Source organism: Xenopus laevis, chromosome 2L, assembly GCF_017654675.1.
Source record: "Xenopus laevis strain J_2021 chromosome 2L, Xenopus_laevis_v10.1, whole genome shotgun sequence".
In the NCBI taxonomy this organism is placed as follows: Eukaryota; Metazoa; Chordata; class Amphibia; order Anura; family Pipidae; genus Xenopus; species Xenopus laevis.
In genome coordinates this window covers 17,969,947-17,988,887 of record NC_054373.1, presented here as the reverse complement: position 1 = coordinate 17,988,887, position 18,941 = coordinate 17,969,947, and the positions used below count along the sequence as shown (strand labels likewise).

Sequence of the window (18,941 nt, the reverse complement as noted above, 5' to 3'; positions counted from 1 at the left end):
TTAGTCACATTGATTTTATATAGTGTTTTAACATTTCTTTTAAATTTTGAATACACTTTTTTATGTATATAATAACAATATTTAACTTATGGCACTATGCACTTTGTCTTCCAGATCACCCTACACAATTAACCAATTGCCTCATATGGCTCATAAAGGGTTAATCCACTCAATTGAATTTGTGGGAGGTGCTTTGGTGTTGGGTCACATGTGGGTGAGTCTTTATAATGTTTCACAGTTCAGTGTGTTGTTATCTTGATAAAGATCCCTCTGGGATCGAAACGTCGATCAATAAAATAAGCATTGTTGAAGAAAAATCCTGGTGTGCGTCAGCATTTTCGAATGAATATACAACTATCCTGTTCAGCACCCAGGTAATTGGCACTATAGTGTGTGCCCAAGTCTATGCATATATATATATATATATATATATATATATATATATATATATATATATATATATATATATATATATATATATATTTTTTTTTTTTTTTATTATTATTATTATTATTATTTTTTTAAATATGAATCAGATACAGAAAATTCACCAAAATGGTTTATTATGTTACTACTGGGGGTGACACAAGAGTCCAGGAAACGAGGGACATTCCAAGCGAGCTCCAGAAAGGCCGCTTATTTAGTCGATTCCTCAAATTTAGGTTCTGAAAAATATACATAGAGAAACATGAGTATGTGCTAATGTAACCCCAGGCATTAAACTACATTATATGCTTCCTATCAAAACTATAAAATAACTTTTATTAAGATGAAAAATATTTAAAGGGGATATAAACTCACACGCAACAATGCCAATTGATTTCTTCCGAGCATTTTTGTAATTTAATTCGTAATTTATTTGTCATTTATATAATTTTATTTCTTTTAGTTACCACGACATTAGCAGTGTGAAACTGCTAAAATTATGAAATCCAAAATAAATAAAATAAAAATGATAAAATATTTTACATCACAAAAGTTCACAGAAGAGCGTGTTTAATGTCTCTCACCGGAGAATCCTTTTGTGTTCATGGAGAAGACGTAGTAAACTAATTTCTCCCCCCACAAAGAAGTGATCACCTTTTTATCAGGCAGATTAAAACAAAGACTGTCATTTCTGTCTTAAATGAGCCACTGTCCACCACTAAGAAGTACTCTGTATAGCAAGCTGCTCCTCATCGTCTTAAAGGACCAGTAACATCAAAAAAATTTGTTAGTATACAACAGTAAAAAAAACACAGACAAATTAAACTTTGAAATCGCTAAGTCTTTATTAAGAAATAACTTAGCTAACTCCTCTAGCGCTCCTCTTCAGAAAAGGTGATCCATCATGCAGCGATTTCTCATCTCTGCCTTCCTTATAGGAGATAACCAGGGAGGAGAAATTGAGCGCCGCACAATGGATCGTCGCCCTGTCGCCTTTTCAGAAGAGGAGCGCAAGCGGAGTTTTGGTAAGTTTTTTCTTAATGAAGACTTAGCGATTTCAAAGTTTATATTTGCCTTTGTGGGTTTTTTTTCGTTGTATACTAATGAATTTTTAAAAGAAAATAATTTGATGTTACTGGTCCTTTAATAAAGGCTGCAGCCTATGGACGTTAAGGATGTTTATCCAGAGGGCTTCTCGGTGAACTGGTGATTTGTTTTAGTACAAACCAGGACGTTGGAACGAGACTTACTATCAGTTGTTGCCCTGTTTAGTGCAGGAAATAACAACATCCTTTATTTCTTAATTAAACAACAGACAAAAAGTATTTTACGTATATTCCCTGTTTGCTGAAAAATTTTTATACTGCCGTCTTGGTCATAAAAGTCCTGACTGCCATTTCTCGTCCTGACTGCCATATACTAGTAAGCATTAATTGACAAGATATGGCTCAGCCACACACACACTCGTCACTAAGGGTAGGGACACACTGGGCGATTTGGGGAGATTTAGTCGCCTGGCGACTAATCGCAGCGGCTTTTCTCCCCGAATGCCTCCCCTCACTCTGCGCCTGGATAAAATGAAAAGTCGCCGGCGCTAATCACACACGGCGATTTGTTTTCCGAAATCGCCCGAAGTTGCCTCACGAGGAAACTTCGGGCGACTTCGGAAAACGAATCGCCGCGTGTGATTAGCGCAGGCGATTTTTCATTTTAGCCAGGCGCAGAGCGAGGGGAGGCATTCGGGGAAGATTGGTCGTGGAAAGTCGCGGCGATTAGTCGCCAGGCGACTAAATCTCCCCAAATCGCCCAGTGTGTCCCTACCCTAAGCAAGATAAGTATAATCTGTTTTTGTGGACAAAGCAGTTAATAGTTTTTGTTGCAATTTCCCTTTTTTTGCTCAATTTACCTTCAAACTTAAAGTCTGGAAATTTGGTTAGGTCTCCACCTCCATATAACCTCTGAAGCTTGCTGATATCTTCATTCATTTCCTTCTGGTACTCGGGGCCGGCATCAACAGGGCCGGCAGCTTTCCTTTAAAAGAAAACGAATAAGCCGGTTAGAGAAGTGGCGCAACTCTGCGTAGTCTCAGCCGTTTGCTGCATTTCATGTATACTTGCACCCACAATTTATGGCAAAAGATAACAATAGCAATAACTGACATTATTTACTTATACATTAGAGATGATGACTTTGTTTGAATAATGAAAGAAGCATTACAATGTAGTTAGTACTGAAAGATGTCCCTTTCTAGTCTCTGCACTGCCGGTTCTGACTGTTGAAACAATGTAGCATTCCATTTATGATCTTTAATTCATTTATGCTGAAAGCTGCTTAGAATTAAATTTTCTTGCATTATGCAAAAGGCCTTTTTGGAGGGGGAAACCCATTAAATTAGCAATGGTTACAACACAATCATTTACAATTTAGAAACTCTTCTTTCTGGGGTTCACAGACTACAGCAGCCAAAAAACTATTGCCCTGTGAGGCTACAGTTTTATTACATTTTATTACTTACTCATCATTCATATTTTAGTTTGTCATTGAAATCACACAGGGAAAACATTAGCAAACAGATTACAAACTGGAGAACTGCTGAACAAAACCCCTAAAAAACACAACATTTCTAGTTCTGCCACAAAGGAATGTCCATGCATTTTTTTTTTTTTAGTTGTAACTTACTGGCTTTTTGTGTTGTATTCTCTAATTTTGTCCACAAAGAGTTTTTGCACTGGATCAAGCTCTTTTGCCTTATTAAATGCGATGGCTGTCAGTCCAATGTTCCTCCGCAAATGAACAGAGACCGCAGTGCGGAAAATGGACGAGAATCGGAAGAGCCTTTGAAGAATCATGATGTGAAGTATGGCTCACCTGTAAAGCAAAAATCACAGGATAATTTAGCTTTTTTTGATATACAAAATCCAGATAACTGAAAATCATATCATACTTACCGAGATTTTCATTTCCTGGACTGAAACATGGCAGTGGGCACACAAAGGTTAATCCCTCCTGTCGTGAGAAAGGCACAGGAAGTGACGAATAAAAGGACTTCCCCCAGCTCTGGCGCCCATTCTTTCTGACTGATTACAATACCCCTGGGAGGGAAGCCCCTGCCCACTGCCATGTTTCAGTCCAGGAAATGAAAATCTCGGTAAGTATGATATGATTTTCAGTTTTCCTGTTCCTTTCACATGGCAGTGGGCACACAAAGGGACTTAACAAGCTAAGCATTTAGGGAGGGACAAAACAAACATAGACCAAGTAATGCAATTATACATTTATTCAGCAGTAGCCGCCTCCAAAATTGAATGCCCAAAACAGGCTAGATCCTTAGAATATGTATCAAACTTGTAATGTTTGGAAAAAGTGCAAATAGATGACCAAGTGGCCGCTCTGCAGATTTCTTCTGCTGATACCTGGGCTCTGAGTGCCCAGGAAGCTGCCATCCCTCTGATGGAGTGTGCTTTAGGTGCTGGTTCAGGTGCTGACTGTAATGAATATGCTGTTACGATGCACTGCTTCAACCATCTTGCAATCGTGCTTTTAGCAGCTCTGTTTCCTGAATTATTACTTCCAATGGTCACCAAAAGGTAATCTGTTTTTCTGAAAGTTGCCACTTTCTCAAGGTAAATTCGTAAGCATCTGACTACATCCAAGGAGTGAAGCTTTTCTTCTTGTTGATTTTGTGGTTCCGGATAGAATGCAGGTAAGATCAGTTCCTGTTGCTGATGAAATCTAGATGGTACTTTGGGTATGAATCTATCTTCCGTTCTGAGTACCACCTTGTCTGGAAAGAAGGATAGCTTAGACGATTTAATTGATAATGCCTGCAATTCTCCTACCCTTCTGGCAGATGTGATTGCTAACAAGAATACTGTTTTGAGGCACAGATTTTTTAAAGATGCTTCCTCTAATGGTTCAAAAGTGTGTTCCATTAACGCTTTTAAGACCAACGATAGGTCCCAAGGTGGAACTTCTGATCTGATGATAGGGCAAAGTTTTTTCAATCCCTGAAAAAATCTTTTCAATAGGATACCCGAAGCCCAGTGAAAGTCAGTGTGTGCTGAAATCGCCGTCACCTGTCCTTTAAGTGTAGAAATACTTAAATTGCGTTCTACGCCTGCTTGTAGAAATTCTATGATGGTGACTTCAGATATTCTGAGAGGGTCATGACCTCTTGCTTTGCACCAATCAATAAAGACCTCCCAAGTTCTGGCGTACTTTAGGTGTGTCGATTTTTTCTTTGAGGCTAAGATAGTAGATACTGTGGAGTCTGATAATCCCAACCGATTAAGCTTTAGCCTTTCAGTTTCCAGGCTGCTAAGGCCCAACGGCCTGGGTTCGGATGTAACACCATTCCCTGGTGGAGAACAGTTGGAACTATTGGAAGGTGGAATGGCTCCTCCTGTTTGAGCTCCATCAGTGTTGGAAACCAAGCTCTTCTGGGCCACCAAGGTGTCACAATGACCACATTTGCCTTGTCTGTCCTGATTTTCTTGAGGACTTTCGGAATCACCGCTAGAGGTGGAAAGATGTAAGCCATTCGAAATTTCCATGGGAAGGAAAAGGCATCCCAAAATATCGTTTGACTGTTCTTTCCCCAAGAACAAAATGTCGCGATCTTCTTGTTCTGAGATGTTGCCATCAGGTCTATGGAGAAGGGACCCCACTTGTTGTTGATCAGATTGAAAATTTCTTGACTGAGTTCCCATTCTCCCACTGTCGGGAATTTCCTGCTGAGCTGATCTGCTAGGCAGTTCTGGACTCCCGGTATGTAACAGGCCGATAGACCTATTAGGTTCTCTTCCGCCCACGAAAAAATAGCTATGGTCGTGGTCAATAAGGTTTTTGATTTGGTGCCCCCTTGCTTGTTTATGTAATTGACCACAGTAAGGTTGTCTGACTTTATCTGGACTTCTTTTCCTCTGACTATTTCGTGGAATCTTATCAGGCTTAGTAGGACTGCTTTCAATTCTCTCCAGTTGGAGCTCTTTTTGCTGTCTTCCTTGGACCAAATTCCTTGGCACGTTTGTCTCCTGCAATGTGCTCCCCAGCCTATTCTGCTGGCATCCGTTGTGACTGTCTCCATGATCTTTGGCATGAAAGATATTGGTTTTTTCAAGTTGTCTTCTTTTAACCACCAAGCTAGGGATAGTATAGTTTTCTCTGATAAAGAAATGGTCTGGTTTGATTCTGGATGGCCCTTGCTCCATTGTGTTAGGAATTCCATCTGTAGTGTTCTCGTATGAATCCTTCCCCATTTGACCGAGTCTATTGTAGAGCTCAGTTTCCCGAGGACTTGCTGGCAGAATTTCACTGAAACTTTGTGTTTTGCGCAAATCTGCTGTACTTGATATTGAATATCCGGTATTTTTTCTAGGGGGAGTCTCAGATGGCCTTCTTGTGTGTTGATCGTTGTTCCTAAGAACAATATTTCTTGAGTTGGGGTCAGAAGTGACTTTTCCCAATTTATTAACCAGCCCCAACTCTGTAGAGTGGTTACCACAATCCTTAAGTGCTCGGTCAGCAACTGGCATGAAGAAGCTTTTATGAACAGATCGTCTAGATAAGCAAAGATCTGAATTCCTTTCATACGGAGGTGTGCTAAAAGAGGTGCCAAGATCTTTGTGAATACCCTGGGACCTGTCGCCAACCCGAAAGGGACTGTCTTGTATTGAAAATGTTTCCCCAAAATGAAGAAACGCAGAAATTTCCTGTGTGGTTCCCATATGGGAATATGAAGGTAGGCGTCCATCAGGTCGATCTTTGCCATCCAATCTCCATGGCAGATATGCATCGTAATTGTTCTGATGGATTCCATTTTGAATGTTCTTACATGGAGATTTTGATTGAGACTTTTCAAGTTGAGTATTACTCGAATCAAACCGTTGTGTTTCTGTCTGAGAAATAAATGGGAATATATTCCTGAAAAATGACTTCTTTTTGGAACTTCCTCTATGACCCCCTTGTCCAAGAGATCCATGATGACCGATTGGAGACATTCTCTGTCTTGGTCTGATCTCTGTCTGTCTGATGACACAAATTTTCTTTGGGGTATATTCATCAGTTCCAATGCATAACCTTCCACAATCGTATTGATGACCCAGGAATCTTGTATATGTTGAGCCCACACTGTCCCAAACGCCCTTAATCTGCCACCTACTTGGGCCAGAGGGGCTCGCGCACCTTCATGCTGTTTTCTTCTCAGGTTTCTGATCTCTTTTGTCTTGGTTACGAAACCTGGATCTCCAGGGCTGATGGACAAAGGGCTTTCCTGGTTTGTATTGTTTGGTATCCCGGAATGATGGTTTCTGATTTCTGAAATTCCTTCTATCCTTACGATCTTGCGGCAAAAAAGCCGATTTTCCCACTGACGCCTTGGAGATTATTTGATCTAAACGTTCCCCAAAAAGGAATTCTCCTTTAAATGGCAGGGAGCAGAGGTTATGCTTGGACTGAGAGTCCGCGTGCCAATGACGCAACCACAGTGCTCGTCTGGCTGCAACTGCAAGGCCCATGGATCTGGCTGCCACCCTTGCTCCCTCAAGGGAGGCTTCAGAAGCAAAATTGTTTGCTGTTTTAATGTCTTGAATTATGTCCAGAATTTTATCTTGATCTGCTCCTTCTTTAACTGCTTTCTCTACCTCAGATATCCAAATGCTGTTGGCTCTAGTGAGTGATGTGGTTGCTACCGTTGTTTTGCAAGCCTTTCCTCCTGCAAGGTACAGCTTCTTTAGAATGGCATCTTGCCTTCTTTCCATGGCATCTTTGAGGGAAACCCCCTCATCTACGGGCAGTGTTGTTCGTCTAGCCACTCTGGTGATTGCCGCATCTACTTTGGGCACAGCATTCCATGATTTCACATCTTTTTCTGAAAAAGGAAACATTCTGTTAAACCTCTTAGATTCCCCCATTTTTCTGTCAGGGATTTCCCATTCGGCATTGATCATGCTAGCAATCACATCATGGACCGGAAACACCTGTGTTTTCTTTACTCTAGATCTGAACATTTTATCTTGTTTGGGTATCTGTTCATCTTCATCTAAGTCTAGTGTGATTCTCATGTGTCTTATTAGAGGCTCAATAAAATCAATATTGAAAGCCGATTCCTCTGCTTCATCTGTATCTGTTTCTGATATTTCCCCTTCAGAGGAAATAGAGTCTCTTTCTTGTACTGTTCTAGATGATCCGGCTGTCGTACCTGCACTGGCAGCAGGTATGCATCCTTGTTTACTCAGATTATGCATTACTTTACCCGTGACTTCATCTACCATAGTAGCCATGGATTGCTTGAAGGTGGATTGCATCCAGTCCATCATGTTATTCAGTTGTTCTATGGGAGGATTGCTAGCCTCCATTAGGCATTTTTTGCACAGCCTTTTATCCAGCATGGCTGGTTCACCACATGCTGTACACTCCCGTCTGGAACTTTTACCTCTTTCTGGCTGATTTTCCTGTGATGGGCTCCTATAAATAAAAAAGGAGTAAAGTTACTTACTTTTTGAAAGTTCTGTCCCAAAAGCTCTCTCCTTAGATTATGCTTACCCCCTTGAGCCTGAGTGTGAACGCCTGTGACTCATTACAGACAGCCTGCAAGAGATATGCACACCACAGGTTAGTCATTTTAACAAACCTGAGCTCCCAGCGTGATTTAATCCATATCCACAGGTAACTACTTACACCTGGGACCAGCAATGCACTACTTCCAGCACTCTGCTTCTTTTTAACAGCAGTAAGACGCCAGACAAAAAACAGCATAAAATGGTTGAAATGTTTGTCTATACCACGCCTCCCGTCCCTTTAAATCTTACCAGGAAGTGCGCACATGCTTCCGGGTTAGGCGTGACGTCATAGGGCGCATCAGCGTCTTATTGCGCATGCGCCGTCCGAAGATCGGCATTGCGACTTACAGCGCTGCAGGCAACGGATGGCCATAAGCCCGCCGGCTTCTCCTGCGGCTCACATGAGAACCTGTATCTCGGCCAGAGGAGCTTCAAACAGAGGAGAGCGGCTCTGCTGGTACATTGTGGGGGTATTGCATGACAGGAAGAAAAAGAATGGGCGCCAGAGCTGGGGGAAGTCCTTTTATTCGTCACTTCCTGTGCCTTTCTCACGACAGGAGGGATTAACCTTTGTGTGCCCACTGCCATGTGAAAGGAACAGGAAATACAGATTTCTGACTATTAAAGCCAATGTGTGGCACAAAACTAACATTGCCTACACCTGACACAACAGCTTACAGTAAAGTGCTTGCAGCAGACTGCTGGTTTTCTTTATTAATATACTGTTGATATGTTTATGCAGTGCTTTACAGAAATTGTTCACAAAAAAACCCCCGTCCCAATGAAGCTTAATGATTCAATCAAATTAACACAATTAACCTGCCTGTGTTTAAAGGTGTAGGTGAGGACACCAGAGTACCAGGTGAAAAACCACAGGGGAACATACAACTACTTGCAGGTAATGACCAGGTTGGATTCGAACCCATACACTGAGCACTGCAAGGCAGCGGCACTACATAGAGAACTACCACACCACTCTATTACAGAATTTTGAGGTTTAAGTTAAACATTTATTATGAAAACCCTTAGCCCCTAACAAAGTTAAAGGGATACTGTCATGGGAAAACATGTTTTTTTCAAAATGCACCAATTAGTAGTGCTACTCCAGCAGAATTCTGCACTGAAATCCATTTCTCAAAAGAGCAAACAGATTTTTTTATAAATCTGACATGGGGCTAGACATTTTGTCAATTTCCCAGCTGCCCCTGGTCATGTGACTTGTGCCTGCACTTTAGGAGAGAAATGCTTTCTGGCAGGCTGTTTTTCCTTCTCAATGTAACTGAATGTGTCTCAGTGAGTGGGTTTTTACTATTGAGTGTTGTTCTTAGATCTACCAGGCAGCTGTTATCTTGTGTTAGGGAACTGTTATCTGGTTACCTTCCCATTGTTCTTTTGTTTGGCTGCTGGGGGGGGGGGGGAGGGGTGATATCATTCCAACTTGCAGTACAGCAGTAAAGAGTGATTGAAGTTTATCAGAGCACAAGTCACATGACTTGGGGCAGCTGGGAAATTGACAATATGTCTAGCCCCATGTCAGATTTCAAAATTGAATATAAAAAAACCTGTTTGCTCTTTTGAGAAATGGATTTCAGTGCAGAATTCTGCTGGAGCAACACTATTAACTGATTCATTTTGGAATTTTTTTTTCCCCCATGACAGTATCCCTTTCAACCTGTACAGACACAGTTACCCCTATCAGTCATAGTTCTAAGATTGCAAACAATTGTTCGTCCATATTTTACCCTAAATGACCTTCAAGGTGAAGTTGCAGGAGTATCTAAGAGAGCAAATAAGCACAACCCACCTGGGGAAGCCCAACAATTTAGGAACCACTGAACTTAACGTTTCAAAGCACAGTTTCTTGAACTTTTATTCTAGAGATATGCAATAGCCCTGGGTAAAGTCCTACGCGGAACCAATTTCCAAGACCCAGACCCGACCCAGACCCACAGCCCGAACCGCATATTTTCCCACTTTGATCTGCTACTCGACCCGGATCCTCAACTTATCTGCAACCCGATGACCACCATCAAACAGGAAGTGATGGCGCTGCAAACGGAAGTGACATCATCAAAAGTGGGCGGGACAGAAACAAGTTTTGTAAAACTTTAAAAGGAGTAAAATATAGAGAATATTACAAAAGATAATAAATTTAGATGAGACCCGCGGCTATACCCGCACCTGAAAATCCTCCCCTCATTCCACAGGGTGCCTGCTTTTTTTGCGGGTAACCCGCAGGTACACAACCCGCTGCAGGACTCTAGCCCTGGGATTCAGCTTTGTGACTCATAACCTGGTTAAGGGTACCCCTTATTTTAATTACCATTTATTTCTGCATTGAAAATTCTGAAATGTTTACTTTATAAACTTAGATCACTTAAATCCAGCATGGAGACCCAAATTTATTGTGACTGGTGCCAATTCTGATTGGTCTAGACTACCATCAGTCTGAGTATTGGTCCCGAGTTAGCAGTCTGGCTCATCACACCCTAGCAGGCAAAACAAAACTCATGAAGTCAAAGGCTGAGTACTATACTTTCAATCTTTGTTGTTTTATCACTCTAAAACTTGGGTACATTATACATGTCAGTTGGGGAATGCCAGCAGCCAACGGGCTTCTACAGTATCTCATACTCCTTCCCTGCTGTACAATAAGATGACATTATCTTCAAATTAGGGATGAACCGGAATCCACTTTTTTGGATTCAGCCGAACCCCGAATCCTTTGTGAAAGATTCGGCCGAATACCGAACCCTAACTTGCATATGCAAATCAGTGAGGGGGAAGGAAAAAAAGAGCCGCAGACAAAGTGTGCTTCCTTGTTTTGTGAAGAAAAGTCACATGATTTTAAGGATTCGGTTCAGCCAGGCACAAGGATTCGGCCGAATCCTGCTCAAAATGGCCGAATCATGGTCCAATACCGAACCTAATCCTGCATTCAGTGCATCCCTACTTCAAATTGGATGCATGTAAATGGTGATTAGTTAAGATTAGTCAGTTTTCACTGTCTAGCAAGCACTAAATCATACATACCTCCACCTCCTATCCTCCAACTAAAACCTACCGCTAATAGTTCTGCCTGACTTTATAGTGAACCTGTCACCCAGACACAAAAATCTGTATAATAAAAGTCCTTTTCAAATTAAACATGAAATCCAATTTCTAAACATTCATAGCTGTTGTAAGCTCATTTAAAAATTTCAGCTGTCAATCAAATATTGTCTGCCCCTCCTCTATGCCTTAGGCATAGAGGCGGGGCAGACAATTACTTTCACTTTCCATTCAGCACTTCCTAAATGTCACTGCTCTCCCCACATTCCCCCAGTTCTCTTCACCATTTAATTGTGTAACCAGGGCATGGGGATGGACATCAGGTCCCCCATTCTGGTGCACAAACAAGATTTTGAGAAGATACAAGGCTTGTCTTAATAACAGTGTCCACAAAATGGCTCCTGCCTGCTTGTTATAATTATTAATTCCCAGACTGACGGAAACAAGATTAAAATAATTTATATTGTGTAATTAAAGTTCATTTTGCTTGAATAACGTAATAAAATAGGATATTTTGAATATTTTTTTGGGTGATGGGTCCCCTTTAACCTCCCCCACTTTCCATCTACTTAAAAGTTCACTACTAGAACCCTCCTGCTCTCACCTTAAAAAGAACCTGTCCCCCCCATCCCTTTTAAAGGACCAGTACTTATTTCTCCCCAAAATGGTTATAATGATAGGTAAGGCTTACTTCCCCTTAGCGTTTTTTTAAATCTTCAGCTTGAATTTGACTTTCAAAGTGCCCCATAGGAGAAAGGCCTTTTTGTCTTTCTTCTTTGGGGCACTTTGAAAGTCAAATTCAAGCTGAAGATTTGAAACAATCTAAGGGGAAGCAAGCCTTAAAGGGGCCATACACGGGCCAATAAAAGCTGGCGACAAACTAAGTCGACAGCTTATTGACCCGTGTATGGGGCCCTCCAATGGGCTACCCCGATTGATACCTGGCTGAAAGTTGGCCAGATGTCGATCAAACAGGACTAAAAATCCAGTCGGATCGCGGCCGCATCTGTTCATTGATGCGGTCCCGCGATCTGACCTCCAGTTTACCCTTCATTATGATCCGATCGTTGGGCCCTAGGGCCCACGATCTGATCAGCCGATATCGCCCATCTCTTAGTGTATTGCCACCTTTTCCTAATATTATAGCTTTTATCAGGGAATTAATTATTCAAAAAATTTGGTGTTTCTGTTCCTTTAAATGTTTAGCAGACCTCCCTGTTAGGCAAAGATCAGTTACAAAATCCTTCTACTAACCTTCAAAGTCCAAGCAATACCTCCAACTGCCTGTAACTTAACTGCCACTAAACACTCTCACTACAAAAAGTTACAGTGAATAATGGACTCCCTATGGTACAATATCAGGATATTATCAAGGGATTTATCAAGGGTTGAATTTCGAATTCATGTGAGTTTTTTAAACTCCCTTAAATTCAATTGAATTAGATTGGGGGAAACGTATTGACAAAATCGAATTGTTAAAACTCGGGCGAATTTTACCGATCCGAATACTCGAATCGAATTTGATTCAAATTATACAAAACTCAATGAATTTGTTTTCTCTGAAAAAAAACTAGAATGTCAGGAAGGCTACAAAAGTCACCAAATTGATCCCTGGACCTTTCCCATTGACTTATACAGCAATTCGGCAGGTTTTAGGTGGCGAATAGACAAGTTCTTAAAGGGCCAGAGTATGATAAATCTCGAAAATCGAATTCAAAGTTTTTTTTTAAAAAAAACTCAGATCAAGTTGAGAAAATTCCCTAGTCTATTTTGACAGTTTTGACCATGAATAAAATTCGAAAATTACAATTGGAATTTTCAATTTGACCCTTAATAAATCTGCCCCTATAAGTTCCCAAAGCGTTCCATGATCATATAAAGGTCGCTTTTAATGGCCTCAAATTTTACATTTTACAAAATAGAGATACACCGAAACCAGGATTCGGCCGAATCCTTCTGCCCAACCGAACCCTCATTTGCATATGCAAATTAGTGGCAGGAGGGAAATCACAAGACTTTTTGTCACAAAACAAGGAAGTAAAAAAAAATTTTCCCCTTCACAACCCCTAATTTCCATATGCAAATTAGGATTCGGTTCGGTATTCGGCCGAATCTTTTCGCTAAGGATTCGGGGCTTCCGACGAATCCTAAATAGGGGATTCGGTGCAACCTAATATAAAAGCATGAGGCCTAAGGTGGAACTCCGAGGTGACTTCTAATATCCTTATAATTTGCAGCAGGGGGTCCTTTATTAATTATAATACACAAGTTTCAGTGAGTCGTGTGATCACTAAACTCAGATTATAATTGATGACATCACTAAACAGATTATAATTGATGACATCAGATTATAACCGATGACATCACTAAACTCAGATTATAACCGATGACATCACTAAACTCAGATTATAACGAATGACATCACTAAACTCATATTATAACCAATGACATCATTAAACTCAGATTAGAACTGATGACATCACTAAACTCAGATTAGAACTGATGACATCACTAAACTCCAATTATAACCAATGACATCACTAAGCACCATTTATAAGGATATAATTTACAGGATGAGGATGGCTCTTGTGTATTATATATATATATATATATATATATATATATATATATATATATATATATATATATATATATATATATATATTTGATAGCTATACATGCATATGCACAAGAAACTTAATTCACTGCCGGCCATAATAAAAAAGAGCGAGCAGGCTGCGGCACTCACACATCAGCACCCAGGAATAAAATGAATGGAAGCCCCGTGGATTCCCTACTGCTGTTCCCTCAAGCACTCTACTACTAATAGGGGCTACCGAGAGGACTCCGAGGGCTGCTCACCTCTTTCCGGTCACCTTGCTCTCCTGTCACTGTCCGTCTCGCAGTGATGACGCAGTCGCTAGTTCACGCCACGAAGACTCCGCCCTTCACTGATGGGAACGAGCACGTGGTCCGCTAGCTGATGACCTCATAAGAAAGGTGGTTGGCTGCTGGTGTGTACGGAATGCATTTTAGGATATAAACTACGTTCTGTATGCCAGTTGCTGTCACCAGCGACTAGAGAGAACCTACTTGTGCTGGTGCTGAATGAATAGGCCGTGCGTCTGTTTCCAAATAACGCTCAGCAAATAAAATACATTCCCTACGGGCGTTCTTAGTAACTGGTTTCATAGTTGAATAAATCTAGTGTCGGAGCTGCACTATTTTTCCTTGAGGCAAAATTAAGTTTACGGGTACATTCAGAGATATTATGTCTGATAAATGTGGGCTTGTACTGATTACTATTAATGTGACACTGATTACTATTAATATTACACTGCAACTGCAAACCGCGCAGCCCTTCTAGCTGCATTTTATACACCTGTCCCTGAATTCTGAAGGGGTGCTTCTTTAAAGGAGAAACAAACCCAAAAGTTAAAAACCCTACCCTACATAGACCCCCTCACCCCAGCCTAAGTATTAACCCAGGCAAATGCCCCTAATGTTTTACTCCTCTGTTCAGATTCGGGCATCGGAGTTCACGGGCGCCACCTTGTTCCTGCGAAAAAATCTTCGGAATGAGACCGGCGCTTTGGCAATTATCGCGAGTTTCGGCACATGCGCAGTTGTCATGAAGCAGAACATTGGTCCAACCAGGGGCGCTCCGCCAATGAGGCGAGCTGAGCCGCTCGCCTCAGGCGGCAGTGCCAGACAGGATTCCAGGGGCGGCAAAAAGCCGCTCCTGCACCTTTAAGAGCCGAATTTCCAGTTTGGCTGCGCTATTGCTAGAGAGCGCAATTGCGCTCTCCGCAATCGTGTTCCTGCCTCCCCTCGCCGACAGGTAAGTCGGTGCGGGGGGCGGCATTGCAGGAGCCGCCTCAGGCTGCTCCTTCCCCAGAAACGGCGCTGGGTCCAACTGCGCATGTGCCGATACGCCGGTCTCATTCCAAAGATAACCGACGAGAAGAAGATGGAACCCCTGAATTCCGCTGGACAGAATCTGCACGGAGGGTAGGGTTGTCACCATTTTTGGAAAAAAATACCGGCCTTCCTATATATTTATATTTTTTCCCTATTAATAACATTGGGGTCAAGCACCATTGTTACCGGTCAGGCCAGTAAAATACTGGCCAGCTGGCAACCCTAACGGAGGGGCATTTGCCCGGGGGAACACTTAGGCTTGGGGAAGGAGGGAGGGGGGTAGGGTTTTTTTTTAACTTTTGGGTTTGCTTCTCCTTTAAGTTAAATTTTAGGGGCAGATTTAGTAAGGTTTGAATGGAACTCAAAACTCAAATGTGAATTTAAAAGCGCCAAATTTGAATTTGAATGCCCAAGGCAACCCGGCCGACTAAATGGCCCCCCTCCTGTTGGGCGTGTGTGCAAGCGAACGGACACACACAGAAGCCACCCATGCATCCCGGAACAAGGGATTCCCGCTACAGGTGGGGAAACAAGGGTCTGAACTAGGGGCAAGGCGGCAGAAGAGGTACGGTGTCTGGCACCCCTCCTAGGGTTGCCACCTTTCCAACCGGCGGAGACCAGGCATGGGGCAGGGCAGTGTCGTAGAAGGGCGGGGCTAATGGCCGATCGCCGTGTCAATCATGGGGAATCCTGTCCGGTTTTCCTTATTTGGAAAACTGGGAAGGAAGTTTTGACCCAGGCAGACCTTCAAAATACCAGGCTGTCTGGGTCAAAACTGAACCGGTGGCAACCCTAGCCTCTCCACCTTTGCACCCTAGGCACGTGCCTCTTCTGCCTACCCCTAGTTCCAACCCTGTTCGAATGTAAAATTTATCACACGACCCTGGAAACTGTTCTCATACGACTATTCACCTAAAACCTACGAGTCAGAGGTCACTTGAGCTATTTGTTAATAGTAGCGATGAGTCAAATTTTTGCCAAGTTTCGCTTAGAAAATGGCGCCCCATAGACTCCAAAGGGAGAAAAAAAAATGTAGCCCAGGCAGTCCCTGGGTTACATGCAGGGCCGGAACTAGGGGTAGGCAGAGTAGGCAAGTGCCTAGGGCGCAAAGCTGGGGGGGCGCCAGGCACGTAGGCCGCCTGCCTACCCCTAGTCCGGTCCCCTCACTCCTCTCTAGACTGTCAGCTTGTCCATTGACTTATGCGCTTCAGCGTACACTCACGCATGCGCTCCAGCGTCTGTTCGCGCATGCAGCAAAAATCTATTCGTGCATGCGTGCAATTGTCCTTTCGCGCATGCGCGCCAGCGTCCTCTTGCGCATGCGCGCCAGCATCTGTTCACGCATGTGCGCCAGCGTCTGTTAACGACATGCGTGCCAACGTCCATTCACGCACATGCGTGTATGTTCGTCCATGTGTGCACCAAGTCAGCGCTGGGGCCAGCCAGGTTGCCTAGGGCGCCTGGCCGGCCTGGCCTGGCTCTGGTTACATGTGAGATAGGGTCTGAAGGTTTGCTCTTAAGTTGAATTTGTATGTAAGTTGAAACATATACATTTACTTATTAAATGCAATTTAGACAGATGTTTGTCTTAACATAGTATTTATTGTACCTTTCTGTGCTCTGCAGTAGACAACACATGCCAGAGGGGATTGGGCAGGTGGTTTATTAAAGCTTATAAAGGCCAAGCAAACCACAGTACATTACTGTAATTGCCTCTGTATGTAAGAATGAGTTGTATGTAAGTCGGGTGTATGTAACTCAAGGACGACTACCTGTACTCTAACATTCGACCTTTGATAAATAACCCCCATTGTATCTGATAGAATGGACAATTCTAAGCAACTTTTCAATTGTTTTCTAATTATTTGCCTTTTTCTTCTGACAGCTTTAAAATGGGAGTCGCTGACTCCATCTAAAAAACAAATGCTCTGTAAGTAGTTATTGCTACATTTTAATACTCATCTTTCTATTCAGGCCTCCTGCTATTCACATTCCAGTCTCTTATTCAAATCAATGCATGGTTGCTAGGGTAATTTGGACCCTAGCAACCAGATTGCTGAAATTGCAAACTGTAGAGCTGCTGGATAAAAAGCTAAATAACTCAAAAACCACAAATAATAAAACATCAAAAACAACTGTAACTTGTCTCAGAATATCACTCTCTACATCATACTAAAAGTTAATTTAAAGGTGAACAAATCCGGTAATCCAAATCCAAACGTGTCAACTCTGATATGGCTTCAGCACCCCCCTGCCCTATGGCTTGCACACAAAATTAAAGCTGACACTGCAAATTGCATAAACTCTCCTAAATCTACCTGCAATAGAGGAAGGTTTGTTTAGAGCAGGAGGTATGACAATGGAGTGGCCAAAACTCACCAAAGTAAAGAGTTGACATCTATGATAAACTGTGTCCCAAGGTAGGATATTGACTTGGCACCACATATATCTTGCAGTAAGTGGCAGTAGGTATTGACAACCCCAGCACATATAAAGCTCCAGGGTTCCGAAGCACATACAGTGGGTACTTTTTATGCAAAGGAAAATTATTTAGCAACACAGGCCTAGCTTGTAAAACTGATTCTTGATGCCAATGTTATTAATAGGGAAGTTGGCATGACAGGCAGTCTATAGCAATTCCCTTGGCTGATAACCATGCACATTTGTAGGCGCCTTGCAATCTGCAAAGCACAAAACAGATACACGATTTACTGCGACATGCGCAAATTAGCATCTGCGTTTTGTAAATCACACACAAGTTGCAGCACAGGTTTTTTTTCGTCAGTTTTTCGTATGAATGACATTGCATCTGCCATTCCAATGTACGTGGCGTTAACAACCAAATAATGCATGCTTCACTAGGTGCCAGTTATTTGCATATTTAGGCAAAACACTGTAAGGCAGACGTTCCCCCAACCTTTTGTACCCATAAGCCATGTGTTCTGAACTTTGTGCTATGTGCTAGAGACCTGCGCAGTTTCTATTTTGTTATACCCGTACCTGACTCATACCCACGATCCATGACCCACAATCCAAACCCCCAACCTGCAAATTTCCCCCACTAATCTGCTACCAAACCCTACCCGCAATCACCCAACTTACCCTCCGACCAAGGGGACACACAAAACCGAAAGTGACGTCACTTTGGACCAGAAGTGATGCCAAAACTGCAGGAAAGGGGAATAAAGTTCCTGGGACCACATGGGAGGGTGGGAGGAATCAAGCCCTCACCTATGCCGGGTACCCAGCGGGTTAACCGCGGACTGCCCTTATGGCCAGGGAATTGGGGACTTTTTGCTCAAAACACTTTGCGGGTATTCTGCAGGTACCCGACCTGGTGCAGGACTCTACTATGTGCGTTTTCTCAATGTTTTAAACCAGACAGAAAGTTTTGAAAGGACAGGCCTTTTGAAAATCTGAGCTATAAAGATCAAAACCACACGGGTGCAAACCCTATATCTATCTATATTCTGTAAGCCCAGTCCATTAAATACTGGTATGGTATCTATTATACAGAAGTAAGTTATCCAGAAAGCTCTGAAATACAGCAATGCTAATTTAGAAAAACAATTTCTTATTTTGTTTCTGAGAAATGAGGTGAGTATCTTTGTATTTAAATTTCTTTTATTTATTGTTCGGGTTTCACAAGGCTAAAAAACTGAACAGAAAATTGACACCTGAACAGGCCTTTGAAAAACCGAACTGTACGGATCAAAACCTGAACAAGTGGCAACCCTACTTCCCACGCCAAGGCAAGCCTGAATTAGGTTATCTTCTGCATTGTCATGAATAATTTCATCTTCAGTTGGATGCTACCCTGTTTGATATTAGCTTACTTATCCCCCCCCCTGGAAATTTTTCTGCAGACACCTATGGCAATGAGTGGTGTATATGAGTACTTACATATTTAACAGAAATGATGAGAGCACATTGGATATGTTTTTTATCAGGAACAATGAAGCATGTTATCTCACATTCACTTCC

General features: G+C 42.2%; 2 protein-coding genes across 3 annotated transcripts; both read right to left on the bottom strand.

Annotated features, from left to right (window-relative positions):
- Window positions 1-546: 546 nt before the first annotated feature.
- On the bottom strand, window positions 547-13,917 carry atp5pf.L (ATP synthase peripheral stalk subunit F6 L homeolog). Its single transcript, NM_001086457.1, is given in 4 exon segments — window positions 547-665; window positions 2,333-2,457; window positions 3,106-3,294; window positions 13,899-13,917. Coding segments are annotated over 3 exon segments (324 nt in total). The 5' UTR covers window positions 3,276-3,294; window positions 13,899-13,917; the 3' UTR covers window positions 547-636.
- Window positions 3,316-9,125, bottom strand: LOC108707890 (lamina-associated polypeptide 2-like). 2 transcript variants are annotated; one of them, XM_041581585.1, is made up of 2 exons: window positions 7,969-9,125; window positions 3,316-7,890 (listed from the first exon to the last, which is right to left on the bottom strand). In XM_041581585.1, the coding sequence occupies exon 2, from the start codon at window positions 6,423-6,425 to the stop codon at window positions 3,702-3,704; it is 2,724 nt and encodes a 907-aa protein (XP_041437519.1). In that variant the 5' UTR covers window positions 6,426-7,890; window positions 7,969-9,125; the 3' UTR covers window positions 3,316-3,701. The 2 variants fall into 2 exon arrangements, with proteins under 2 accessions (XP_041437519.1, XP_018101450.1); XM_018245961.2 differs by having other exon boundaries at window positions 5,542-7,890.
- Window positions 13,918-18,941: the final 5,024 nt, after the last annotated feature.

Excerpts from the sequence above, each read along its gene's own strand:
- LOC108707890 (XM_041581585.1), bottom strand. The coding sequence starts at position 6,425 with ATGTCTCCAATCGGTCATCATGGATCTCTTGGACAAGGGGGTCATAGA.